General features: G+C 54.5%; 2 protein-coding genes across 4 annotated transcripts in view; one reads left to right on the top strand and one right to left on the bottom strand.

Annotated features, from left to right (window-relative positions):
* Nucleotides 1–17,817, top strand: part of Crocc (ciliary rootlet coiled-coil, rootletin) — a 42,325-nt gene extending 24,508 nt beyond the window's left edge. Inside the window, exons 21-37 of the mRNA XM_051171335.1 lie at nt 543–722; nt 1,290–1,424; nt 1,742–1,885; nt 2,159–2,397; nt 3,085–3,244; nt 6,011–6,178; nt 8,824–9,172; nt 12,088–12,257; nt 12,343–12,463; nt 12,715–12,878; nt 14,069–14,284; nt 14,613–14,837; nt 15,237–15,386; nt 15,672–15,872; nt 15,998–16,129; nt 16,684–16,860; nt 17,623–17,817. Coding sequence (XP_051027292.1) covers nt 543–722; nt 1,290–1,424; nt 1,742–1,885; nt 2,159–2,397; nt 3,085–3,244; nt 6,011–6,178; nt 8,824–9,172; nt 12,088–12,257; nt 12,343–12,463; nt 12,715–12,878; nt 14,069–14,284; nt 14,613–14,837; nt 15,237–15,386; nt 15,672–15,872; nt 15,998–16,129; nt 16,684–16,860; nt 17,623–17,709 — 3,018 coding nt within the window. The 3' untranslated portion in view covers nt 17,710–17,817. The remainder of the gene's footprint in view (nt 1–542; nt 723–1,289; nt 1,425–1,741; nt 1,886–2,158; nt 2,398–3,084; nt 3,245–6,010; nt 6,179–8,823; nt 9,173–12,087; nt 12,258–12,342; nt 12,464–12,714; nt 12,879–14,068; nt 14,285–14,612; nt 14,838–15,236; nt 15,387–15,671; nt 15,873–15,997; nt 16,130–16,683; nt 16,861–17,622) is intronic.
* A 982-nt stretch (nt 17,818–18,799) lies between these two features.
* Mfap2 (microfibril associated protein 2) lies at nt 18,800–24,488 on the bottom strand. Of its 3 annotated transcripts, none has more exons than XM_051171329.1 (9): nt 24,326–24,488; nt 21,849–21,924; nt 20,902–20,988; nt 20,718–20,744; nt 20,545–20,625; nt 20,362–20,415; nt 19,746–19,833; nt 19,492–19,565; nt 18,800–19,309 (listed from the first exon to the last, which is right to left on the bottom strand). In XM_051171329.1, the coding sequence occupies exons 2-9, from the start codon at nt 21,883–21,885 to the stop codon at nt 19,206–19,208; spliced, it is 552 nt and encodes a 183-aa protein (XP_051027286.1). In that variant the 5' UTR covers nt 21,886–21,924; nt 24,326–24,488; the 3' UTR covers nt 18,800–19,205. The 3 variants fall into 3 exon arrangements, with proteins under 3 accessions (XP_051027286.1, XP_051027285.1, XP_051027287.1); XM_051171328.1 differs by having other exon boundaries at nt 20,902–20,991; nt 24,326–24,487; XM_051171330.1 differs by lacking the exons at nt 21,849–21,924; nt 24,326–24,488 and having other exon boundaries at nt 20,545–20,653; nt 20,902–20,967.
* Nucleotides 24,489–25,493: the final 1,005 nt, after the last annotated feature.

Genomic DNA, 25,493 nt, shown 5'->3' with positions numbered 1-25,493 from the left:
AATCCAATGTCATCATCTGACCTGTAGAGGCATGAGGCATGCACATGGTGCATAGACATACATGCAGACAGACACTCATACATGTACATAAATCTAAAAGTTTAAAAAATATTCAGGTTGTCTTTGTCACTTTTGTTTGAGGGTCCCCATTGTCCCCATAGCTTACCTGGTCTGGCCCAATGACTGTGCCTGTGGCTTTTGGCCCACTGTCATCATGTTCCTGAGCGTTCCAGGAGGTTCCAGGCTGCTCTCCCTTCAAGGCCTCCAGCCTGTGCGCATGGTCTAGTCCTCTTTATTCTTCCTGGGTAGCTGCTGCTCCGTTCCTCCCCAGGGAGAATTCTTGTTCCAGCCCAGGCTGCTGTGCCCCCTTGCTGCATTCACAGTCCTGAAGTGACCTCACAGCTTCACTGCCCTACCCTACAGTGACCTGATTACCTACCCTCTCTCTTAGCTATGGGTACTCTGCCTTTTTCTGAACTGAAGCCTGCAAGGGGCTTCCTGAGCCACTGCTAGTGTGTCACACAGCCCTGTCCTTGCTCTAGGAGGCTGCATGGCGGGAGCTACAGGCAGAGCGGGCCCAGCTGCAGGGCCAGCTACAGCAGGAGCGAGAGGAGCTGCTGGCACGGATGGAGGCGGAGAAGGAGGAGCTGAGTGAAGAGATTGCTGCCTTGCAGCAGGAGCGGGATGAGGGCCTGCTCCTGGCCGAGAGCGAGAAGCAGCAGGTCTGTGAACCTGCATGGCGCTCCTGCCTCTGTCCAGCAGCTAGGAGTCTAGGGAGCAGGCAATTTCCTCCAGGGCCTCAGTTCTCTCACCTGCAGGACAGGAGAGTCGGAGCCCTGGCACACAGTGGCATTGGCAGGTCTGACACAAGGCGAGCTGACTCACATTCTCCCGTCTCTTTGCTCACCTCAGGCTGCATGCCTCTGGGCTGTGCCCACAGGTGCCTGCTGACCCTTCCTAATAGTTCAGTCTTGATTTTCCATCAGAGAATGGAGCAGGGCAGACTGTCGTCATCTACTGTGTCACCCTGAGCCACAGCTTGTGTCTGTGATCAGGAGTCATGAAAGCCTTTACTCTGGGGAAGTTGAGTCATTAGTTAGGTCTGTAGATCATGTCCACATCGAGGATTCTCCTGTTCCTAAGCCCTATGATAGAGCTGCAGAGAGTGAGTAGGCACCTCTGCCCTGGGGCCACCCTTGGTGAGCCAGTGCTTGCTACAGAGCACCAGTGGGAGGCCAGGAGAAAGGACTAGCCACCCACGGAGCCTTGTCTTCCTCACCTCTGCCTAGGCTTTGTCCCTGAAGGAGTCTGAGAAGACTGCACTGTCTGAGAAGTTGATGGGAACCCGGCACAGTCTGGCTGCCATCTCTCTGGAGATGGAGCGGCAGAAGCGAGATGCCCAGAGCCGGCAGGAACAAGACCGGGTAGGTAGGCAGCCAGGCCCGTATCCGAGGGGAAACCAGCCTGGCTTGGAGGGGCTTGTCAGTGTGGGAAACCTGGTCTTGTCTTGGGGTGTTTCTAGGTTCTAGGGAAGGTCCAGCCCTTCCTTCGGGACCCCAAACTGGGAGGGGGGGTAGCACTAGCTCTATCCTGGTGAGATCACTAGTGTAAAGTGGCCAGCTTCAGGGCACTGAAATATGACCAGGGTGTGGCAGGCCCTGGGTGCATAGGGCAGTACAGAGGGGTGGGTGGGAGTTGGGGGCCATGTCAGGACTAAGTGTGAGGATCCTGACCTTCTCAGAACACAGTGAACGCCCTGACGTCTGAACTTCGAGACCTCCGGGCCCAGCTGGAGGAGACCACTGCTGCCCATGCCCAGAAAGTGAAGGAGCTCCAGGAGCAGACTGGGAACCTGGGCCGGCAGCGGGAGTCCTGCATGCGTGAGGTGAGCTGTGCCCCCTCCTGCAGCGGGGAAGACAATGGCTAACTCAAATAGGAGGCACCTGATGTCTGCAAGGGAGGTTTAGGGGACTACTGGGGATCGGTTCGTGTTCATGCCCTGCTGAGTCCAGTGCTCTTTGTCTCATGCCGTAACTGAACTGAGGTCAGCCACCCACCATAGTCAATGGGGCAGTGTTGGGACCACAGTAGCCACGGAGGAAAGTGACATTCAAGCCCATCCCTGCCGAGGGGCCCTAACCCCATCCTGGACCCACAGGCAGAAGAGCTAAGGACTCAGCTGCGCTTGTTGGAGGACACCCGTGATGGTCTACGGCGAGAGCTGCTGGAGGCACAGCGAAAAGTTCAGGACAGTCAGGAGGGCTGCGAGGCCCATTGCCGGGAGGCCAGCGAGCTAAGGCGTAATCTGAGTGAGGGCACCAAGGAGCGGGAGGCCCTGCGGCGTTCTAACGAGGAACTGAGGACTGCTGTGAAGAAGGCTGAGAGTGAGCGCATCAGGTGAGAGCTGCAGGAGCCTGCCGGGTCCCAGGCCCCATCCTCTCACCCAGTGCTTCTCAACCTTCCTACTGCTGCAGCCTTTTAATACAGTTCCTCATGGTGCGGTGACTCCCAATGATAAAATCGTTTTTGTTACTGCTTCATAGCTGTAATTTTGCTACTGTTATGAATTGTAATGAAACTATTTGATATCAGGGTACCTGGTATGTGACTCCTAGGAAAGGATCCCTTGATCCCCGAAAGGGTTTAGACACCCAGGTTGAGAACTGCTGCTCTAACTAAACCTTGCCCAGGAACCTCACTTCACCCCATGGTTAGGAAGCCATATAGATGTTGAGCTTTGGTCCTTAAGCACAGACTAGCTGGAGGGTCAATTTGGTGGCTTCCTTACCACAGAGAATGGACAGGTGGCAGCAGAGAGGGTTGGGTCACACTCAGGCCTTACCACCCACCCCTGTCAGTCACCCTGGGAACTAAACCTCCTCCTGGAGTTACTCATGTGCCTCTCTTTCCCTGCCAAGGACCTGCCCCCAACCCTGCATGCTCCATGCAAGGACAGCTATGTGGGCAGGTGCTAAGGCTGCCCTGGGGCATGATGGGGCCAGACCCACACAGAGCCAGGGCAGCCTTGAGCACACAGCTGCAGACCACTGTCCCAGAGCAGCCTCTGCCTTCTGTTCCCTGCAGCCTGAAGCTTGCCAATGAGGACAAGGAGCAGAAGCTGGCCCTCCTGGAAGACGCTCGCATGGCAGCAGGCAAGGAGGCTGGAGAGCTGCGGGCCTCGATGCAGGAGGTGGAGCGCTCCCGGCTGGAGGCCCGACGTGAACTGCAGGAGCTTAGGCGACAGGTACCTCCTGCCCTTCCACAGGCTCGGGCCAGCAGCACCCCTCTCTGGAGGCCATTTCCACTGTGTAAAAGCAAAGCCTGAGCTTTGCCTGACCTTGGCATTCATGGAGAGGGTTGTGTGATTGACTTTTTCGGGGGAGACATAACGCCCCCACCACATATCCTGACTCACCCCAGAAGGGAACCCACAGCAGACCAAAGTTATGACTGCACCAAAAGTCCAACTTGCTGACTTTTTACTGGGTTCCCGGCAGGAGTGTTGCTGAGGGATCATGCACAGGAGCAGGGAGGAGCAGAGGCAGCTGCATCACAGAAAGCTTGCCCTGACACGGGTAACAGCTCCCAAAGGCTCTCTGCAGCTCCAGGCAGCTGGCCAGGCTCCAGCATGGCCTCAGAACCCCTCCCATCAGTCGCATTACTCATCATGATAGCTGAAGGTGCTGGGAGGGCTCTGGAGAAGTTCCCAGGCAGCCACGCTTTGATGAAAGGCTGTTTACCTCCGGATTCTCAGGAGAGTGTCCTCCCTCGAGGAGACTGGTGTGGAGCACATGGGCTTTGAGGGGCCCTCTACCTGTGAGCCTGTGTAGAAGCTCTGTGCCTTGTGACATTCAGATCAGGTGTCCCCACAGGGAGGCCCAGCATCTTGTCCAGTTTTTTTTTTTTTTTTAAATTTTGTGTATGAGTACTCTAACATGCACGCCAGAAGAGGACATTAGATTTTAGTATAGATGGTTGTGAGCCACCATGTGGGTACTGGGAATTGAACTCAGGACCTAGCAGACAGTGCTCTTATCCACTGAGCCATCTCTCCATCCCATCTTGTCCAGTTTTAAAGGAACCTAAGCAGTAAAGGAGTAGCTCTTGGGAACCGGGTGAGGCAAGTAAACTATACTGAGCCTAGAGCTAAGCACTTCCACTTATACAGGCTGTGGAGTGTCTCCATGCCTCTCTATCTCACTTTTGTAAGAAAGCAGCATAATCTAGGCCTGGTGGTGCAGACTGGTAATCTCAGCTACTATGGAAACTGAGGCCAGAGGGTCACACGTTCAAGGCCTGCCTGGGCTACAAGACTGGGTCAAGTGCAGTCTCAACTTACCGAGACCCTGTTCAAAATAAAAAGTAGACCCAGCAAGGCTCAAACTCATTAGCTCAGTGAGAATGCTCGCCTAAGGCTGACGCCCTGCATTCACTGCCGAGGAAATGAAAGGAGCTGGAGAGATGGCTCAGCGCGTAAGACAACTTGCTATTCTTCCAGAAGACCTGCATTTGATTCCCAGCATCTACATGGCAGCTTGTAACTGTCTGTAACTCTAGTCCCAGGGCATTCAATACCCTCTTCTGGCCTCCACAAGCACATGTGGTGTACAGACAGACATGCAGCCCAAACAGACACACACACACACACACACACACACACACACACACACACACACACACACAAATAACTTAGTAAATTTTTTAAAAAGGAAAATATCCATAAGAGGTTGGGGTGCAGGTCAGTGGCAGGGTGCTTGCCCAGCATGTGCGAAGCTTGGATTTGATCCCCACCACAAGCTAGGACACACACACACATGCACACACATGCACATGTATGCATGCACACATGGAACACATGCATGAACACAGTCAATTTTAATTTTGTGAACACAGATTTGAACTTTATGTAATTATCAAGTGTCAGAAAATACTGTTTTTCTCTCTGTGGTTTTGTTTCATTTTGAGCCATTTTCTACTATTTGAAAATGGAAGAGCCACCCTTGCCTGAGCAGAATCAGGCAATGGCTGAACTCATCTGCTGGCTTTACGGCGCTGACCTCTGACAAGATCCCCCATCACTAGCAAGCCTGATCAAGCACTCACTGTGCACTGAGCACTGAGCACTGCCTACGCACTGGAAAGGTCAGGCTTTCCCACTCTAGGAGGCCTGAGGAACAGGAAGTGGCCTCATTGGCCTCAATGGAGACAGCATGTGATAGCCAGAGACTGAGGCGCTGAGTTGGGTGGCAGTCTCGCCTCAGCCTCACCCAGCAGTCCTTGGAAGGAGCGGACTACCAGCTCTTGCTGGACGGCGGGGTGAAGGCTACCTGCTGTAATTCTGTGGGTGGACCTCGCCCCACCTGCTCCTAGGAGGAAACAGACCCTCGTGTTCCCTTGCCTGGGATCAAACCCATTCTGCTGCTTGTGGGCTGTATCGCAGGCAAGTCGTTCCCAGGCTCTGGGCTGTTTTCATTAAATCAGGTTTTTGGTTTTTGGAGACAGGGTTTCTCTGTATAACAGCAACAGCTCTAGCTGTCATGGAATCACTCTGTAGACCAGGCTGGCCTTGAACTTACAGAGATCTGCCTGCCTCTGCCTCCCAAGTGCTGGGATTAAAGACGTGCGCCACCACCACCCGGCCCATTAAATCAGGTTTAAACACACAGGGACATAAAGTTAATCCAGATGACATAAGTGCTTAAAACAGCTGGGTACACAAGCACTCCTTAGCTACCTCTGTAGAGGTGACTGGAGCCCTTGGGAGCTGGATGTCAACCCAATCTCTTTCCTACTGTTGCCCACTCCTCAATCCCCATTAAGTGGCATACGAGCCATTGGGGACAGGTGCCTGGTGTGACCCCAGCTCAGTGAGTTCGCCAGGGTGGGTTCCCATGGACGTGGAGTGTTAAGGTGATGCCTAGGCCTAGGTTAGTCCATCCCAAGAGCCTCTTGGGCCAGGGCTGGGCAGAACTCAGGGTCCAGTGATTTCCCTGCCTGCTCTGGTTCACAGATGAAGACACTGGACAGTGACAATGCCAGGCTGGGCCGGGAGCTGGCTGACCTGCAAGGCCGCTTGGCCCTGGGCGAGCGGGCAGAGAAGGAGAGCCGTCGAGAGGCACTGGGCCTGCGACAGAAGTTGCTGAAAGGCGAGAGCAGCTTGGAGGCCTTGAAGCAGGAGGTAACTGGGCAGGTGGGTGGGCTGACCAGAGGAGGGTGGGCTACTGTCTACCTCTGTTCTCTCCAGAGGAGAGTGCTGAGCCCACTGCCCCAACAGTCTCCGTCAGTTGTACTAATACCAACAAGCAAAAGAACCGTAGGCCTAGTGTATGCAGATCCCCAAAACAGCCTTGTTTAATTATCCCACAGCCTGCCCATGAGGTAGGTAATGCTAGCCCTATTTTGCCGGGACAGCCAGACAGGCTCCGAAAGGTCAAAGCATCTGCCCAGTGTCACACAGCCACCAGGTCACTCACTCTGTGCTTCTGAGTGCTTATCCAGCATTCAGGGAAGATGGGGTGTAGGAGGGTGCTAGTGCTCAGTGGAGGGCCTTTCCTGTGGAACTGATGGCTGGGAGGTGACCCCTTCTCACCAGAGGGCAGCTTTCCATGTGTTGCACGTCTGTAATGAATGACCTCTCTTTGGGTTTTGTTTTGTTTTGTTTCAAGACAGGGTTTCTCTGTGTAGCCTTGGCTGTCCTGGACGCACTCTGTAGACCAGGCTGGCCTTGAGCTCACAGTGATCCGCCTGCCTCTGCCTCCTGAGTGCTGGGATTAAAGGCATGCGCCACCACCACCCGCTATGACCTCTATTTGGACAGATGACTTAACTTCCCAGAGCCTGTCTCCTCATCAGTGAAAGGGCATGGCCCTTAGGCCTGTCTCCTCGGTTCATTATTAGTGAAAGGATCATTGTTTCTTTTGGAGAGTTTTTACTGCCTGGTACTATATAGATGTTACTGTCCTTTTTTATTTTTTGGTTTTATTAGACAAGATTTCTCTGTGTAGCACTGGTTGTCCAGGACTTGAGTTGTAGACCAGGCTGGCCTTAAACTCAGAGAGCCGCCTGCCTCTGCCTCCCAAGAGGCAGAACATCTGCTGAGATTTTTTTTTTTTAAGATTTATTTTATTTTATTTTTTGTTAGTTGTTTTTTTCCATGATCTGAACAACTTTTATTCAAAAACACATGCCAATATTCTCTAAGCAGACTTGTAAAACAACCTTATTTCTTTTTCTCCAATTTTTAAAATTTATTTAAATAATTTATTCAGATTAATCTCAATTGTTATTTCTTCATTTGTATCTTCCCGTTACCCCTTCCTTCCCTCTTGCCCTCCCCTAGGCTTGTGACAGAAGGGGACCTCCTCCCCCACCATATGGTCACAGCCTATCAGGTCTCATCCTGGTAGCCGGCTTACCCTTCCTCTGAGTGCCACCAGGCCTCCCTACCAAGGGGAAGTGCTCAAATAAGGGCACCAGAGTTCACGTCAGAGTCAGTCCCCTCTCTCTACACAGCTGTGGAGAACGTGCTGTCCATTGGCTAGAATTGCTGTCCATTGAATAGGGTTCTAGGGTTACTGCATGCATTGTCCTTGGTTGGTACAGTGGTTTGTGTATACCCCTGAGTTCAGATCTGCCAGCCTTGATGGTCTTCTGGATCCTTCTATTTCCCTATTCCCCCTTATCTCTCTCACCTGGAGTCCCAGTAGGAAGTCCCAGTATCTGTCCCCATCTCCTGCTAAGTGAAGACTTTCAGGGAAATCTCTGTTGGGCTAGTGTCTAATTATAAGTGAGTATATACCATGTGTATTTTTCTGGGTCTGAGTTAACTCACTCAGGATGATCATTTCTAGTTCCATTCATTTGCCTGCAAATTTCAGAGTTTCCTTTTTTTTTAATAGCTGAGTAGTATTCCATAGTGTAAATGCACCACAGTTTCTTTGTCCATTCTTCAACTGAGGGACATCCATGTTGTTTCCAGGTTCTGGCTATTACGAATAAGGCTGCTATGAACATAGTTGAGCATATGTCCTTGTGTGTGGTGGAGCATCTTTTGGGTATATTCCAAGGAGTGGAATAGCTGGGTCCTGAGGAAGCCCTATTCCCACTTTTCTGAGAAAGCACCAGATTGATTTCCAAAGTGGTTGTACAAGTTTGCACTCCCACCAGCAATGATGGAGTGTTCCCCTTTCTCCACATCCCCCCCAGCATGTTCTGTCACTTAAGTTTTTGATCTTAGCCATTCTGATGGGTGTAAGATAGAATCTGAGTTGCATTTCTCTGATGACTAAGGATGTTGAACATTTCTTTAAGTGTTTCTCAGCCATTTGATATTCCTCTCTTGAGAATTCTCTGTTTAGTTCTGAGCCCCATTTCTTAATTGGGCTATTTGGTTTGGTGTTTAATTATTTTACATAAACGAGTGCTTTATCTGTGTATACACATGCAGGCCAGAAGGGGGCACCAGATCTCATTCTAGATGGTGTGAGCCACCATGTGGTTGCTGGGAATTGAACTCAGGACCTCAGGAAGAGGAGACAGTACTCTTAACCTCTGAGCCATCTCTTCAGGCCGTTTCCCCCTCTCCCCACACCCCCCACCCCCATGCTGAAATGTAGGTATTACTGTCTTTATTACCTGCAGATAGGATGTAAACAATAGGAACAGATAAGCAAATTCAGATTACCTCTCCCTAATGGATGGTCTTTCCCCACTAAGGCATAGGTGTGGTCCCCTGACTGTTGGGCACTAAGCCAAACCTGGTAGGGGTAGGGGGCACCTCATGACTACTTGTGATTCCCAGCTTTAACTCCCGACCCACCCCAGCTCCAAGGATCCCAGAGGAAGCTGCAGGAGCAGGAGGCCGAGTTCAGGGCACGTGAGCGAGGCTTGTTGGGCTCCCTGGAGGAGGCACGCAGCACTGAGAAGAAGCATCTGGACACTGCTCGAAGCCTGGAGCTGAGACTGGAGGCAGTGCGAGCCGAGACCTCGGAGCTGGGGCTGCGGCTGAGCGCCGCTGAGGGCCGGGCACAGGGCCTGGAGGCCGAGCTCTCCCGCGTGGAGACGCAGCGGCGGATGGCCGAGGCCCAGCTGGGTGGCCTGCGCTCTGCTCTGCGCAGGGGCCTGGGACTGGGCCGAGTGTCCCCCTCGCCAGCTCGTGAGGCACCTGCGGGCGGTAAGTACGCCCTGGGCACATTGGTCACTCGTAAGCCACACATCCCGGAGGACCAGCTGGGTAGCTTTGTTAGGGTGGGATTCTTACTGTTCCTTTGTCTTTTCTGAATCTTTGAGCCCCATCTTTGTTTTATTTTATATGTTTGTGTGATTTTCCGTATATGTGTATGTACACCGTGTGTGTGCCTGGTGTTGGAAGAGGCCAAAAAGGACATTAGATTCCCTAAAATTGCAATTAAAGATGGTTGTGAGCTACCATGTGGGTGCTGGAAATCAAACCCTGGTCTTCTGCAAGAGTAGCCTGTGTGGCCAGGTGGTGGTGGCAGAGATGGCACTCACCTTTAATCCCAGCCTTCGGGAGGTAGAGGCAGGTGGATCTCTGAGTTCCAGGATAGCCAGGGCTATACACAGTTAGAAACCTGAAAAACAAAACAAAACAAAAACGTAGCTGGATCTCCAGCCTGGTATTCCAGCTCCCATGCCAGGCCTGGGATCCCAGATGTTTGATAAGCATAGCCAGGCCTGACCTTCTTCCAGAGCAGCATTGGTGCGTTCACCTCTTCAGTTTTTACCAAGAACCCAGTGAGACCAGGGACAGGTTGACAAACAGATCTCTTAGGAAGCTTAGACTCTAGATGGAGGAAGAGCTCTATTAAGGAAATAGAGAATGTGTTGGCCTGTGGTCTGGGTACAGTAGGCAAGCAAAAATAAAGGGAGGCGAGAGACTGCTGATCAGTGTAGCTACTGTGGGAAATAGCCTGCAGTTCCTCAAAAAGTAGAAAATAGAATGTTAATGACAGCAAACCCAGCATTCCCACTCCTCAAAACAGAGCTACACGAACTGAAAACAGGACTGTGTAGGCACGTCTACAGCAAAGTCTATTGCAGAATTGTTCACAATAGTCCAGTGCCAATGACATCCCAAATACTCACCCCATGAATAGATGTGCACAAGTGTGGCATGCAGAATGGGCCAGCAGGTTCAAGGTGACCGAGATCTGAGGAGGGGCAGTGAGAGCTGCTAGTTATCTTAGCCAGGACTGCTCTATCAAGGAGCAGCCATGAGAGAATACAGATTCCCTGGTTCCCCAGATCCAAGGATGCTTATGGCTGCTTTCTGAAATCACAGGTTTGTGTGACCTGCACACATCTACCTAGATACCATAAGGCTCCAAAGCACTGTGGTAGCTAATGCACAAACAAACCATGTGAGCCCTTTTCTTTGGAGAATATTGTCGGGGGAAGTTTGTACATGTGCGGTACAGGTTCCATGTTTGCATTGTTCTGGCTCAGTGTTTGAGAGAGTGTCACTCTAGGCCATCCTGAAACTCACTATGTAGCCAAAGCTGGCCTTGCATTCAAGATAGTCTTCCTGTCTCAGCCTCCCAAGTGCTAGGGGTACAGGCATGTGTCACCATGCCTGGCTGTTTTGAAATATTTTCATATGTATTTGATGCATCTGGTAGATTCCTTAGGGACAGTGGGCCACCTGTCACACACTTGGCAGCTTAAGAAGCAGAAACGTCTGTTTGACTGTCTCAGAGGCTAGAAGTCTGAAGGCCGAGAGATCTGAGGGCCGTAGCCCCTCTGAAGGTTCGGGTGGAATGTGTACATGGCAACACCACTCTGGTGGTCACATGGCACCTGGGTCTTCCCTCTCTATAAGGACAGCAGTAGGGGGTTGGGACCCACTATTCCAATGTAACCTCATTGTCACTACCCATCTACAGCCACCTATTTCCAAATAAAGTCATGTTCAACATGGGGAGTTTGGAGGATAGAAAGGTGATAAAAAAAAGATTTGAGGTGACAGGGTCACAGTAGCATGGATGTAACCTTGCTCCCAGATCATACCTTAAAAATGGTTAGGGTGGGCAGGACAGCCCAGCTGGCACAGCACCGGCCTGATAGGTTCTGGAGCCTGAGTTAGATGCCAGTGCTGTATAAAATTGGACCTGGTGATACATACCTACAATCCTCACACTCAGAAAACAGGCAGGAAGGGTGTGCTACATAGTGAGGCCCACCTCATCTAAAAAGAAGGAGAGGGGCTTGTGGATCTCGGTAGCAGGGTGCATGCCTTGCATGCCCAAGGCCCTGGGCTCACAAAAAGCAAACAAAGGCTAAAGGGATACATTTCAAATAATATAGATTTTGTCAAAAACAAAAATGCATCAATGCAAAAGAGGTAGGCTGTTGTGTGGACCAGTGCCCCATAGAGGTTTGACAGAGCAGCGAAGGAATACAGTACAGAGGACCTGGATTCAGTTTCCAGCACTCATATGCCAGCTCACAAACTTCAGTTCCAAGGGTCTAATGCCTTCTTCTGGCTCCATGGGCACAGGCACACTTGTGGCGCATCCATGTATGCATGCAAAACACCCATGTACATAAAATAGAAATAATCAGCACTCAGGAGGCAGAGGTAGGCAGATGTCCTGTGGGTTTCAGGCCAGCTTGGTCTACATAGTGAGCTTTGGGACAGTCAAGTCTACATAACAGAGGGATCCTGTTTAAAAAAAAAAAAAAAAAAGGCTGGGCATGATGGCACATGCCTTTAATCCCAGCACTTGGGAGGTAGAGGCAGGTGAATCGCTGTGAGTTCGAGACCAGACTGGTCTACAAACAAGTCCATGACCCCCCCAAGGCTACACAGAGAAACCCTGTCTTGAAAAACTGGGGGGGTGGGGGGGGGAGAAAAGAAACAAACAAACAAAAAACCAACAACAACCAAAGAGAAAGAAGGAAAGAAAGAAAGGAAGGAAGGAAGAAGTGGGGGCTAGGCAGGGAGATAACCTGGATTACTTTGTGCTGGGGAAGCTCATGTGCTATTGAGTACTGTGTAGAGGAGCTACCTTGTGAACCTACATTCACCACCCAGTGCCTGCCACGTCCCTGACCGTATCTTCCCTTCAGGAAGTGCAGATGGTCTCAGCAGCCCCAGTCCTCTGGAGTATAGCCCTCGGTCCCAGCCGCCATCTCCAGGGCCAGTCACCTCCCCAGCACCTTCAGACTTGGACCCAGAGGCTGTGCGTGATGCCCTCCGAGACTTTCTGCAAGAGCTGCGGAGTGCCCAGCGGGAGCGGGTGAGGCTGGTGGAGATGGCCAGGTGGGGACCCCAGTGGTGGTCAGAGCAGGGGTCCTCACCTTCCCTCTGTGTTGGGGCTACAGGATGAATTGAAGGTCCAGACTAGCACCCTGAGTCAACAGCTGGCTGAGATGGAAGTAGAGAGAGACCGTGCAATCTCAAGGGCCAAGCAGCTTCAGAAGGCAGCAGCTGAGAGCGAGGAAGGTGAGTCTTCCCTCAGGCCCCTCTGCCCGCTTACCCTCCTAGCAGCTGAGGTGGGAGGCTAGGGAATTGGCATCAATGGCTCTTACGGTTCCTCCAGAGGGCCTTCCCTGGGCTGCCCCAATGGACCCAAACCTGCAGACCCTCTGGGGAACACGCAGAGCTTGGAGAGGGTGGGGGTACAGATTGGGCCCTCCTGGCCTGGTTCAGGGCCTGGGCCTGGCATGCCTGATGGGACTGGGTGGTGGCTACAGCCTGGCGCAGTGCAGACAGGCGGCTGAGTGGGGCCCAGGCAGAGCTGGCACTTCAGGAAGAGAGTGTGCGACGTAGCAAGCGAGAGTGCAGGGCCACGCTGGACCAGATGGCAGTGCTGGAGAGGAGCCTGCAGGCCACCGAGAGCGAGCTCCGGGCCAGCCAGGTGGGCAGGAGTGGAAGGCCTGTGGGAGCAGGCCCTAGGGTTCTCTGTGGTTCCTCCCAGGGAGCAGAGTCTAGGCTGCTCTTCAGTGTTCGTGTGCATTGGGGAGAAGGGTTTGGGCCTGAGTCAGACAGCCTGCTGTCCAACTGTCACCCTTTGGATTGGCGGGGGGTGGGGGGGGTCACCTGTAATTGCTACACAGAGGCAATTCCCGTAAGCTTTTGGCCAAGGCCTATATCTTTGAATGTCTGCACGAGTGGCAGTACAGTGTTTGATGTGTAGGTTTCTACATATCTGTGTGTCTGGAGCAGGAAGCCTGGGCTTTGAGTGATGACAGTCCAGCCTCTCACAGCTGAAGCCCCCTGCCCTTTCCCGGCTGCCCCCACCCCCCACCCCTGCCTCTGGCTGGGACCAAGCTGGAGTTGGATTGTTGTGTCTGCGGTTTCAACTCTGGCTTTGGGCCTAGCAGCCCCTGGGGCCTGGGAAGAGGCCAGGAACAAAGCTGGGTGGGAGCCAGAGCAGGGGCCCCTCTTCGCTACAGGCCAGACAGGGCAGGGAGGGGCTTGAAGAAGCACAAAGCAGGCAGGCTTTAGTGACAGCCAGGACGATGAGTCTCGGGTGCATATGTGGATTGAATGGCCCCACGTTCTTCCTACCTTGTGTCCATTCTGCAGCCCCCTTCACCAAGTCCTGAGCGGGGTGGGGGGGGGGAAGGTGGGGGGGCGGTAAGGGAGCGGGGAATGGACCATCCATTAGCCCTGAGTGGTGCCCTGCTCCTCAGCAGTAGCTGCCAGGTTCAGCTCGGGTTTCAGATGTGCTTCCAGCCATTTCTGGAAAGCCCTTTTGTGGATCAGGGAAGGGTCCAGTGACTACATTCTGCAGCCCCTCCCCAAGGATTTTATGAGTCCTCAGGTGGTGTCACCCCTGGGCCAGCCCTCCCTGTACATACATGAAATGGAGCCAGAGTGAGAAAAATGCATCCTGGCTCGCATAACACATTAGACTGCTTAAACAGGATAGCTCTGGGACCCTCGTATCTGCTCAGCCTGTGATAAATGGGGAAACTGAGGCCCCAGCAGTGACAGGCTGGTCCTAGGCGCACAATCCTTGAGGCTGACCCGCACTGTCCCAATGGTGCAGAGGGATGTGGGGAGGGGTGGGCAGGCATTGGGGCTGAGCCTTGCTACCTCCAGGAGAAAGTCAGCAAGATGAAGGCCACCGAGGCAAAGCTGGAGACTGACAAGCGGCGCCTGAAGGAGGTGCTGGATGCCTCTGAGAGCCGCTCCATCAAGCTCGAGCTGCAGCGGCGCGCTCTTGAAGGGGAGCTACAGCGCAGCCGCCTGGGCCTAGGGGACCGTGAGGCCCATGCTCAGGCCCTCCAGGATCGGGTCGACTCTCTGCAGAGACAGGTGGGCCCACTCCTCTCAGTCACACCTGCATGCCCTGCTCCTGCCTCTGTTCCCAACCCTATGAGGCCAGCCTTTGCACCCTCAGCTTTCAAAGATGGACAGGTAGAGTCTCAGAGTGGTAATGTCCTTGCCCTTCACTTAGCCACGTTGACGGGCCTCTAGACAGGGTGATCACCCCACAGTGGGGTGAGGCCAGGCTACAGTAGGAGTTCCTGCCAACGGGGAGTGTGGATGAGGCCCAGAGAGAGGTGAGAGGAGCGTGGGTTGGCACTTCTGGTAGAGGTCACAGTGGGAAGAGAGTCCTTGACCCCTTGCCCCATCCTCACAGGTGGCAGACAGTGAGGTGAAGGCAGGGACCTTGCAGCTAACAGTGGAGCGGCTGAATGGGGCACTGGCCAAGGTGGAGGAGAGTGAGGGGACCCTGAGGAGCAAGGTGCACAGCCTGACAGACGCCCTGGCCCAGAGCAGTGCTAGCCTCACCAGCACCCAGGACAAGAACCTGCACCTGCAGAAGGCCTTGAGCACCTGTGAACATGACCGCCAAGTGCTCCAGGTCTGGGGGCGCCAGGGTCTGGCATGTATCTTTCTTCTTCCAGGGAGAGTTAGCCAGTAAGAGCTGGTATGGAGGGGCCTGATAGCCAGGAGCTCTGAGGAGGCAGTGAGAACAGGTCTTGAGGTAGGCGTGGGTCAAAGGAACTAGCCAATCATGAGGCTTAGAGGGGGATGCTGCCCAGTGAGAGAAAAAACTTGCCCTTAGGTGACCTAGGTGCAGTTTGGGATATGAGTGGTTGTCACCATTGGCACGGGTCAGTGGACATGACTGTAGACCAGTTAGGTGCTTGATCCTCTAGATGGGTAGACCCTGAGTCTACTATAGAGAGCTATAGATTAGAGGGAAGCTTCTTGCCCAGGCTGCCAATCCGGCATGGCCCCATCAGCCCCTGTCTCCCAGGAACGGCTGGATGCTGCCAGACAGGCATTGTCTGAAGCACGAAGGCAAAGCAGCTCCCTGGGTGAACAGGTGCAGACTCTGCGGGGCGAGCTGGCCAACCTGGAGCTGCAGCGGGGTGATGCTGAAGGCCAGCTGCAGCAGCTGCAGCAGGTGAGGCCTGAAGGGCCTCTATCTATAGGGGTGTCCCATGTGGCCCTTGGCATAGGGTGGGGAACCCATCTCAAGTTCACCCCAAACCTTGTGAAGAACCATGACTCACCTGACCCACACTCCCACTGTACCCCAGAGAACCATCTGGCCTCAACTGTTTCCTCATATGGGCCTTGTAATTGCCTACTACGTAAGTGGGCACAGTGTCCCAGCATCTTTGTCCCCAAGTTGCAGATGGTCACTCTCAGGTGCAGTGGGATGAAGGACTGCTGATTTGTGCTGTAGGTGCTGCGACAGCGGCAGGAAGGCGAGGCCATGGCTCTGCGCTCTGTCCAGAAACTACAGGAGGAGCGGCGGCTGTTGCAGGAGCGCCTGGGCAGTCTGCAGCGAGCCCTGGCCCAGCTGGAAGCTGAGAAGCGTGAGGTGGAACGGTCAGCACTGCGGCTGGACAAGGATCGTGTGGCACTCAGGAAGACTCTGGACAAGGTGGCCTGCTCTGCTGGGGCCTCCCTAGGTTTCCTGTCCTCTTCAGCGTGCCGCCTCTACTGATGTCAGATTATCCTACAGGGGCTTCTATGAGCCCCCATGAGTCCCTTCATATTCCTACCCAGGTGGAGCGGGAGAAGCTTCGAAGCCATGAGGACACACTGCGGCTGAATGCAGAGAAGGGCCGCCTGGACCGCACACTCACAGGGGCTGAGCTGGACCTGGCCGACGCCCAACAGCAGATCCAGCATTTGCAGGTCACCCCTCCCCCTCCCCTGGCCAGGTCTCCAATGCCACTCCCATGCTGAGTGCAAGAAGTCCTGGGGGCTGCCTATGGCTGAGCCAGCAGGGGAGCCCAGAGCCTTTGGGAAGGTGTCCTCATTGGGCAGTAGAGCAGGGCTCTCCCCATGGTGGAGAGAGACAGCACCGGGGCTCATTAGCATTCAAGCCTGTGATTCCTGTGTGCGATGGGTGCATGGAAGCCTGAGTGTCCGTGGGAACTTGCTTATGGCTACAGTATGACTGTGGTGTATGTCCTGTGTCCATGTAAATGTTTTCACACATGCAGATGTCAGTCTGTTGTGCCTTTTTACCCGTGTACATCTGTACGAACATGCTGACCTTTGTTCCTGTGTGTATTAGTCCAGGCACTGTGTTTGAGTACTTTTGTAAGTGCATGCCTTCTGCGTGGGCTACCCTGGGGACCCTAACCCAGGCTTGGAAGGCACACTGTTAGGTCTAGAGAGAGGAGTGACGAGCCCATGCCCCTGTGCACTGCATTTAAACCCTGATTGGCAGCCCCGATCTGTAGGCACAGGTGGTAGCCCTGGAGCGGAATCACGATCCGATCCAGCTGGAGACAGATGAGCAGCAACAGGAACTGCAACAGGAGGTTGAGCGCCTGCTCAGTGCCCAGGTCCAGACGGAGCGCACACTGGAAGCACGGGAGCGAGCCCATCGCCAGCGAGTGTCCGGTCTGGAGGAGCAGGTACAAGGGCCTCCCCTGGGAGAGGATGGAGGAGAGGGCTGGTCATGACCACTATAACTTGAAAAGGGCCAAATAGATCAGTGCTGTACCAGCCATGGCTGGAGTGACCCAGCCTCTGTCTCCTGCCTGGCCTAGGGCTCACCTGTCATCAGGCCCTCCTCCTCCCTGGCATGGTTGCCTTAGCACCTCCAGCTAGAGGCCCTCCCAGCAACCTGGAATCCCAGGGGAGAAGGCACTCTTTCCCAGAAACACTAGTAAGAGCCCAAGAAATGACTCTTACTGGCCAGTCGGGTCGTTTATGTCCTTCTGGTTGTGCCTGGAGCAGAGCAAAGCTACCAGGCCCAGCCTGGTCAGACAGATAGACACACACACACACACAAACCACACACTTCGGCTAGAGTCAGACACACACACACACACACACACATCACACACACACACTTCGGCTAGAGTCAGGCCCAGCCAGATCATCCTTGCCTGTCTCTGGCCCTTTGTGGGACTCATAGACAGGTTGGTCACAGGGCAGGGCTGGGAGTGGACACAGGGGCCTTGCTCTGGAGTGATGCTGGGCACTGCTGCTTCACATGGCTGAGCCTCTGAAGGGATAAGGATACAACACATACAGACACCTAACTGCCAAGGGGCAAAAGGAGAGGCAGAGGCTTGCCCACTCGGAGGCAGCAGGTGGCACGCTGCCCCTCATCAGCTCCCGTTCTCTGAAGTCAGCTGGGGCCCGGGTTGCTGGGCCCTTCTCTTCCCCAGGTGTCCGTGCTGAAGGCACAGCTGCAGCAAGAGTTTCGCAGGAGCTCAGCATCCATCTCCCCACCCTCTGGCACCCCAGAGAAATGAGTCCCTTCTAGCTGGCATCCTGAGCACAGTCTCCTGAGCAGGCGAGGGGGCCCTTTGTAGCATAGCCTCCCCAGGGCCTGGTTATCAGAGTGCTGTGTGAGAGGGCTGGGGTGTGTACCACCCCGGCCCTCTCCTAGAAGAGCCTAGAAGGCTCACCTGTGGGGGGAGGTTGGCACTTGTTTCCACCAGCAGCTTCCCCAAAAAGGATGCAGGAGCCAGAGCCCCTGTGGATCTGCCCCTGGGTTCTGGGTAGTAAGCTCTGAGTGAGCTTAGAGCCCTTGTATTTTTGTACCATTTTATAATGTTAACTGTGGAGAACTCCTGTGCTTTTTTGTAACATGACCTGTTTTCTAGAATTGTCTAGACACACAAATGCTCTTCTTCTGTCTGGGGGTTGCTCGCAACAGCAGGGGCAGAGGCTTAGCTCAGCAATCTCACAGGGCCTGATGGACCTCCCTCTCCACCTAGCTGCTAGCATCTGGGGCTGTGCCCACCCCATGAGTTCGGGTCCCTCTCCAGCTAGTGCCAGCGCTCATAGACAGCATGGAAACAGGGCAGGGTTGGGGTGGACAGTCTTGCCTGGCTCTGTCCAGTGATGTTGGGCAGAGCTGCTCCATGTGGCAGAGTGTGTGTGCTCTTGAGCGAGGTGGGGATCCATGTCATGGCGTGGTGACAGTGAGGCTCAGAGAGCACCCAGCATCTCCAAGACTGCCTGTTCCCTTCTCTCAAAGTCCTACAGCTAGGCCCTGTCCTCGCCACCCACTGTGGTGAGCCTCTGGGTGGTCATTTGGGGTGGTGGCTTCACCTACTACACAGGCCGGTCAGGAGGGCTACCCAGCACAACGTGGGGAGCTTGGCACAGTGATCTGTGCTGCTCACACAGAGAAACTGAAATAACTTGTCTGTTTCTGCACGCACAGGAAGAGTTGTGTCGCTGGGTGGGTCAGAGGAAGCTCGGGCTGGAGTGGGTACTGGGGACGCAGAAGTAGAGCCCCTGACTCTCCCTTCTGAGGAGCTGGGTAGCCTTTTATTGGGGACCAGCAGTATTGGTGGCGATCAAGTTGTCCCCAGACCCAAAAATGACTCTGGGTCTTTTGTAAAAATTTTATTTTGTATAAAACAGAGGTGGTCCATGCCTGGGGATGTAGGAAATCCAAGCAGACCTGCTGGGTCGGGGGTACAGCCTACCTGAGGAGACTGAAAGGGAGGATTGCCCCCAAGGCACTGAGAAGGCACATTTGAGAACCCCAGGCCTCACAAACAGGCCTTGGATGAGCCCCACTAGGGCGTGGGGACAGGACAGTCAGGAGCCCCCACTTCAGGAATGGCCACAGGCTGGGGAGGGGCCCAAGCAGCTATGACCACCCTGCCCAGGGCAGCAGTGCCCTGATGTCCAAGGTGAAAGGGAGGGCAGGATGGGAGAAAGCACCAGGTCAGGCAGGGCCTGAAGTGGATCCGAGCTGAGTCCAGGGCCCAGATCCCACACCAGCTCCACCCTAGCAGCCCCCACAGCTCCTGGCACAGGAGGCAGCCACAGATTGGCACAGGCCACTGACGGCCATCACACCACACTTGGAGAACTTGTCCCGGCACAGGTCAGCTGTTGGAGGGAGGGAAAGTCAGGGTGGGAACCCGCTAGTCCATGCTAACGGGGATGGAGGAAAGAGGGCTTGCAGCATCCTGCAAGTGGGTCTGGGCACCAAACATTGCAGGGCATTACATGGGCAGAATGAAGTACGTGGTGGATGCTGCCAGGACAAGGGGTGGAAGAGGCTTTCCTACCTCGGAGAAGTTCCTCGTGGGCACAGACCGTGCGGACACATATTTCCTTGTTGACAACATACACTCGGCGGAGGCTGGGGGATGAGCCAGGGATGCTCTCAGCTACACCCTCATCTACTCCCACTGGGAAAGCCCAGGAGTACCGGCCAAGGCCCACCCTCAGAATTGAACCCCACTTCAGGGTACAGAGCCTGCTCCAAATCACACCTTCCCTGGTGGGAGCTGCCTTAGAATCCCTCCCTCATAGCCCTCACCTGTAGAAGCAGACCTCATTGAGACACTGTTTGCAAGGCTTGTGGATAGAGTAGAGGCGGGTGCATGGGTACTGTTCCTCACGGCAGTCTGGAGACAGAGTCAGACTGGAGGCTCAGAGCTGAAGTGACAGGCTCACAAGGTCGGGTTCCCCATGCACCCAGGCAATACAGGACTGCCCAACTGTATACCACACACGAAGTCACAACCCCATTTGGAAACACCAGTTGGAACACAAATGGAGCCCACTTGGTCACTGGGATGAAACACCAGCTCAGAAGCTGCTCTCTAGCCCACGATGGTACCATCTCAGCACACACAGGCTGGGCTCCTCTCAGGTACTCAGTTGGGCTGTGCTTGCTGGCCCTTCTTCACCTGCCCACAGGCACCACCCAGTCCAGGCTATGACACCAGCACAGTGCCGGCCCCTCCCTAGGCTCTGGCCAGATGCTAGTGGGGGTGCAGGGTAGAATAGCCCAAAGCTGCCTAATGGCATGTCTGCCAGCTTCCTCCTTTCCCCCCAGCATCCCACTGTTAGTTAACCCTGCAAATCCCACCGCGAAGGCCTCCCCTTTCAGGAGCCATGCAGCTTTCTCCAGCTTTCAGGGGGGTTCTTACCAAGAGGCCCAGGCTCTGTGGGCTCTGTCTCCAGATCCCCTGCAGCTGGCAAGTCTGGTGTGAGGAGACAGGCAGGGGTCACTGGGAGGGGTCTATTCAGGGCAAGGGGCGCCTGTCTCAGGACTGGCCCAGAACTTCTAGCTTGAGGCATACAGGGAGCTGGCCCATGGGAGACAGCATTACCTGGGGTGGGGGCTGGAATGACTTCTTGTGGGACTTGCTGCTGGGACTGGAACTGTTCCTCAGGGGGCCGAGGACTCACTTCTGCAGTAGGGGGTGGGTGACAAGGCATCTGCAAGGTCCCCACAGGTCCCCACCAGGCTACCGGTCCCACCCATCCTACCCCAGACTTTTACCTTGGTAGTCATAGTAGTCTGCGTTGTCTGGAAGTGAAAAGGGAACAGAATGGGTTGAGTTAGGCTAGCCCACGGCCCCAGGAGAGTGGGGCAAAGAGGTTACAACTGAGCCATGGGGGCCAGTCTGATCCGTGTGTTTGGGGTGGGCTGCCGTGACGTGGTAGCACTACGTGTTGTCACTTACCAATCTGGTCACCATAGTGGTTGTACTGGACATGGTCCGGGAACGGGGGCAGAGGATCCAGGTCATATTGGCCCTGAGCCAGCAGGCCTGCTGAAGGGAGGCGTCACATGTGGGCACCCCACATTGAAAAGACAGAAAAAGCAGGTGGTGGACATTCTAACCCAACAGTCTGACTTGGACTCTGAGAATGCAAACCCTGGCTGGGTCCTGGGTCAGTTCCCTGCCCTTGCCTGGCCCCTCTGCCCTGGGTAGCCTCCTGCCTGCCTCACAGAGCCTTTCCACAGGACTCTTCTGGGTCTCTTCCCCTAACATTTCACCCTGCTGACCTACCTCCCCTGCTGTGCCTTTCTATCAAAGCACTCAACAAAGTCCAAAATTTTGTGGGGTTTTTTTTGTTTGTTTGTTTTTTGTTTTGTTTTTTTTTTTTTTGGTTTTTCGAGACAGGGTTTCTCTGTGTAGCCTTGGCCATCCTGGACTCACTTTGTAGACCAGGCTGGCCTCAAACTCACAGCAATCCGCCTGCCTATGCCTCCCAAGTGCTGGGATTAAAGGCGTGCACCACCACGCCCGGCCTCACAAAGTCCAAAATTTACCAGGTGCTTGGCTAACAATTTGCCTCTTCCCTAGCTTGACCTCTTGGTGGGAGCCTGGTGCATCTGCCCAACTCACAGCTGTAGATCCAGGACTTGGCTCACAGTAGGAAGTCAACATAGACATGCTCAGTGAATGGTTGAGTGACTCCTCGACCTGGCAGGGCCTTTGCAGTCCCCACTGATAAGAACCCCTCAGTAGGCCAAGACTGTAGCCCTCCGTAGGTCTAGCACCCGGTGCCTGGTCTTCTTGTTTTGAGGCTCCTCCATTGTGGTACAGGCCTGAAGTGGGGTGAGGAGCTGGGCAACTAGTAAAATAAACTCACATGGGGCGCTCCCATCTCACCAGCTGCTTACCAGGCATGAACAGCAGGAAGAGGCAGGCAGCTCTCATGGTCGTGGAGTGAGGAGGCTGTGGTGACGCTGAGGAAGGCTAAAGGAGGAGGAAAGGAGGGCTAACTGCATGCCAGCCCAGCTAGCCCAGCTAGCCCAGCACGGTGGGACACATTTCTGTCCCTGAGCTCAGTCTGTGCAAGGGGCACTCAGAGCCAGGCATCTGGAGGCAGGGAAGGGCACAGCAGTCTCTGCTTGTGCGAGGGGACGGCTTGAATGCAAGTTCCAGGGATCACCTTTTATTTATATATTTATTTTTATCTTATACGCCTTGGTGTTTTTGCCTGCATGTATGTGTGAGGGTGTCAGATCTTGGAGTTACACAGCTGTGAGCTGCCATGTGGGTGCTGGGAATTGAACCCAGGTCCTCTGGAAGAGCATCTCTCCAGCCCTTCTTTCTTTAAAAAAAAAAAAAAAAAAAAAGACTCGGTCTTATCAGGAGGTAGAGACAGATGGTTTTCTGAATTCAAGGGCAGCCTGATCTACAGAGCAAGTTCCAGGACAGCCAGGGCTACAAAGAGAAACTCTGTCTTTTGTTGTTGTTGTTGTTTATTTTTGTTTTTCGAGACAGGGTTTCTCTGTGTACCCTTGGCTGTCCTGGATTCGCATTGTAGACCAGGCTAGCCTTGAACTCACAGGGATCCACCTGCCTCTGCCTCCTGAGTGCTAGGATTAAAGGCATGCGCCACCACCGCCTGGCTGAGAAACTTTGTCTTTAAAAAAAAAAAAAAAAAAAAAAAGGCTGAGGTGGGGGTGGTGGACAGCTCTTAGCTAACCAAATGGACAGACAGTATCATGTCCTGCTTACTGAGAAGCCAGTCTCTGATAATCCCTCACCCCACACCCCACCCTGACTGTCCACACTCTTGCCCACCTCTGGCTCATCACCTCCCTGCGCTTTTGATGTACCATGTGACTTCCAATGATCTCAGGCACAGCCTTAGGGTACCAGCCCTGCCTAGCCCACACCACAGTCAGCCACCAGCTCAGCAGCATTTGCCAGGCCTGTCACCTGCTCCCAATTAGCCCCTGGGCCCTGAGCACGCCACTCGGCAGGAAACCACATGCATACAGGCCCCAGGAGCCCCCAGAGCAGCCAGGGCTGGGCAGGGCTCCCAGCTCCAACTCCTGCCAGGTCCAGGCCTCCCAAGACCTGGCTGTCTTCACTACAGACACACACACATGAGACTGAGACTGAGGTCTGTTTGTCTGCAGCAGCAGGAAGTATGGGGAACAGGGCTGGGGGAGGCGAGGGTGCCTCTGGCTCCCAGCGTGCTAACTGGGAGAGGGGAAGTCACTTGGTCCCGGGGTTCAGAACCCTTGACATGACAATGGATGACAAGAGTTTAGTTTTGGTGAGGGCACTGGCCCACCACTTGCACCAGGTTCCTAACACCGAGAACCTCCTGGGTGGGTCCTGCTTTCGGCCCTGGCAACAGAGTCAGCTGGTTATGCCCTGTCCTAGTCAGTGATGGTGTCTTCTAGGTGATCAGCCCACAGGCTTATCCATCCAAAGGACTCCCTCCCCCAGCCTGGGAAGTTCTTTCACACAGCTTGAACCCCAACTCTGAAGTAGAACCCCTGCCCCCACCCTGGGAATCTAGGGGAAATGCAGAAACAGGGTGTCTAACCTCAGTTTCCCCAAGCCTGAGGTTTTTTTTTGATACTTTGCCCATCTCAGATATCTAACTTATGTGTCCCCTGGTGGGGACCAGATGCCCTTGGTATTTTAGATCCTGTGCCATAGGGACCATCGCTCCTGCCAATGTCAGAGCAGAGTCTTCCTCCCATCCCCGCACCGGGCCCAGGCTTATAGCAGGGAACAAGGCTCATTGGCTAGCTTCTACGTGAAGAGAGAATAATGAATTGCTCCCAGGGGACCCAGGCAAGCTCTTTAAAACTTGAGTTTAGGAGGCCAGGAGCGGTCAGTCGGGATGGGTGATTGCCTCTTCCTTTGGCCCTTTCCACAACTTCAGCCTTCCCCCAACCCCTCGGCTCCTCTGTGGTTCTAGGGGGCGAGGACCCGGAGCCCCCTCTCTGGCTCAGACAGAAGGGGCCCTACCAGATGCTGCAGCCCCACAGTACAGCTGGGAACAATCAGCAGACGGAAACTTGTTGAGGCGCTCGCTGGCTCTCCACATCGGGTCTCTCTTTGTCTCTGTGTCCGACCCCTGCCCCGCCCTCCACATCCTATACGCTTGGGGAGTGGGGGGGGGGGGGAGAGGCGACAAAAAATGCCCTGTCCCTCAGCACCCCATCTCTGGTGAACCCTAAGTTCCAGATCTCTGGCTGTCCTATCTTGCACAACCCCCTCCAACTTGCCAGATGCTCCTTCAGCATCCCCTCCGCATCCCTGGGCCAGGGTCCCCTCAGTGGCCTGCTTCAGAATAGGAGTGCGGAGCATGGCCCCCCGGCCCCCCGGCCCCCCGGGACGCGCCTACCTGTTGGGGGCCCTGCGTGCCGTTCTCTAGTGCAGCTGAGAGTGCTGCCTGCCGGGTTGGGCGCTTGCAGCCAGAGCCCCCCTACGGCCCCCAAGGCCCACGCCCGCCCTTAGCCCGGAGTCGCTGGGTCCTAGAGCGCACCGCCGTCACCGCCACGAAGCACCCTCGAGGCTCCAGCCCCTCCCCAATGCCGCTGGGTCTGGGCCTGGGCCTGGGCCTGGTACTAGTAGAGTCTGACACCCCTTTCATGGAGGGATCCCAGCCTCTCGACCCAGAGTCCAGAGGTCACTGGGCTGGAAATGAAGCCTTGCTTGCTTCCTGTCACCTCTCTCCCTTCGCTTTCTCTCTTCCTTCTTTCCTCCTGGCACAACAGATGACCTAGGGCAAGCAGATCATATTCAACAAACACAACCCAACACTTTCTGATTTTACCCTGAGAAATAACCTCAAGCCAGGGACAGCTCCACTATTCTTCCGTTAGCAACCCCTGCCCTCGGTGCCCTGTTCTAGACACTAATTCTTATCCTGGGAGTCCAAGTTCAGCTCTCATGGGCCTAAGTCTCTGTAGTATATTTTTCTTTTCTTTTTTCTTTGGTTTTTTGAGACAGGGTCTCTCTGTGTAGCCTTGGCTGTCCTGGACTCACTTTGTAGACCAGGCTGGCTTCAAACTCACAGCAATCCTCCTGCCTCTGCCTCCCGAGTGCTGAGATTAAAGGCGTGTATCACTACACCCGACTGAAATGCTGCCTTCTATACTTGACAAAAAGGGGAAACAGGCCCCATAGCCACCAGCTTCAAGGTACTGGCCAGGATCCGTGCCACTCCATCTCACTCCCCTGGCCCTGAAGACCCAGGTAGAGCAGCATCTGTCTGGGAAAGGGTGAGGGTTAGGTCTCTGTTCTTGTAGGATTTGCCCAGCCCCACCAAAAGATAGAAGCTGACATCACCCTTTCTTGGCTTTGGCCTTTAGGCTTGGTATAGGCCTGCGCAGTGGACCCGTAGAGTGCCAGCAAACTCTCTCCAACTGGCCATCCTGACTGGTGGTTTGAATCAACCTGGCCTCCATCAGCCCACAGGGAGCAGCAGGGTTAGGAGGTGTGTGTGCCATGGGGGCAGGGGGCAGGGGGGTTGGGCATTGAGGTTTCAGATGCTCAAGCCAGGCCCAGTA

Source organism: Acomys russatus, chromosome 29, assembly GCF_903995435.1.
Source record: "Acomys russatus chromosome 29, mAcoRus1.1, whole genome shotgun sequence".
In the NCBI taxonomy this organism is placed as follows: domain Eukaryota; kingdom Metazoa; phylum Chordata; class Mammalia; order Rodentia; family Muridae; genus Acomys; species Acomys russatus.
The sequence above is the reverse complement of the archived record's forward strand: the minus strand, read 5'-3'. Positions and strand labels throughout refer to the sequence as shown.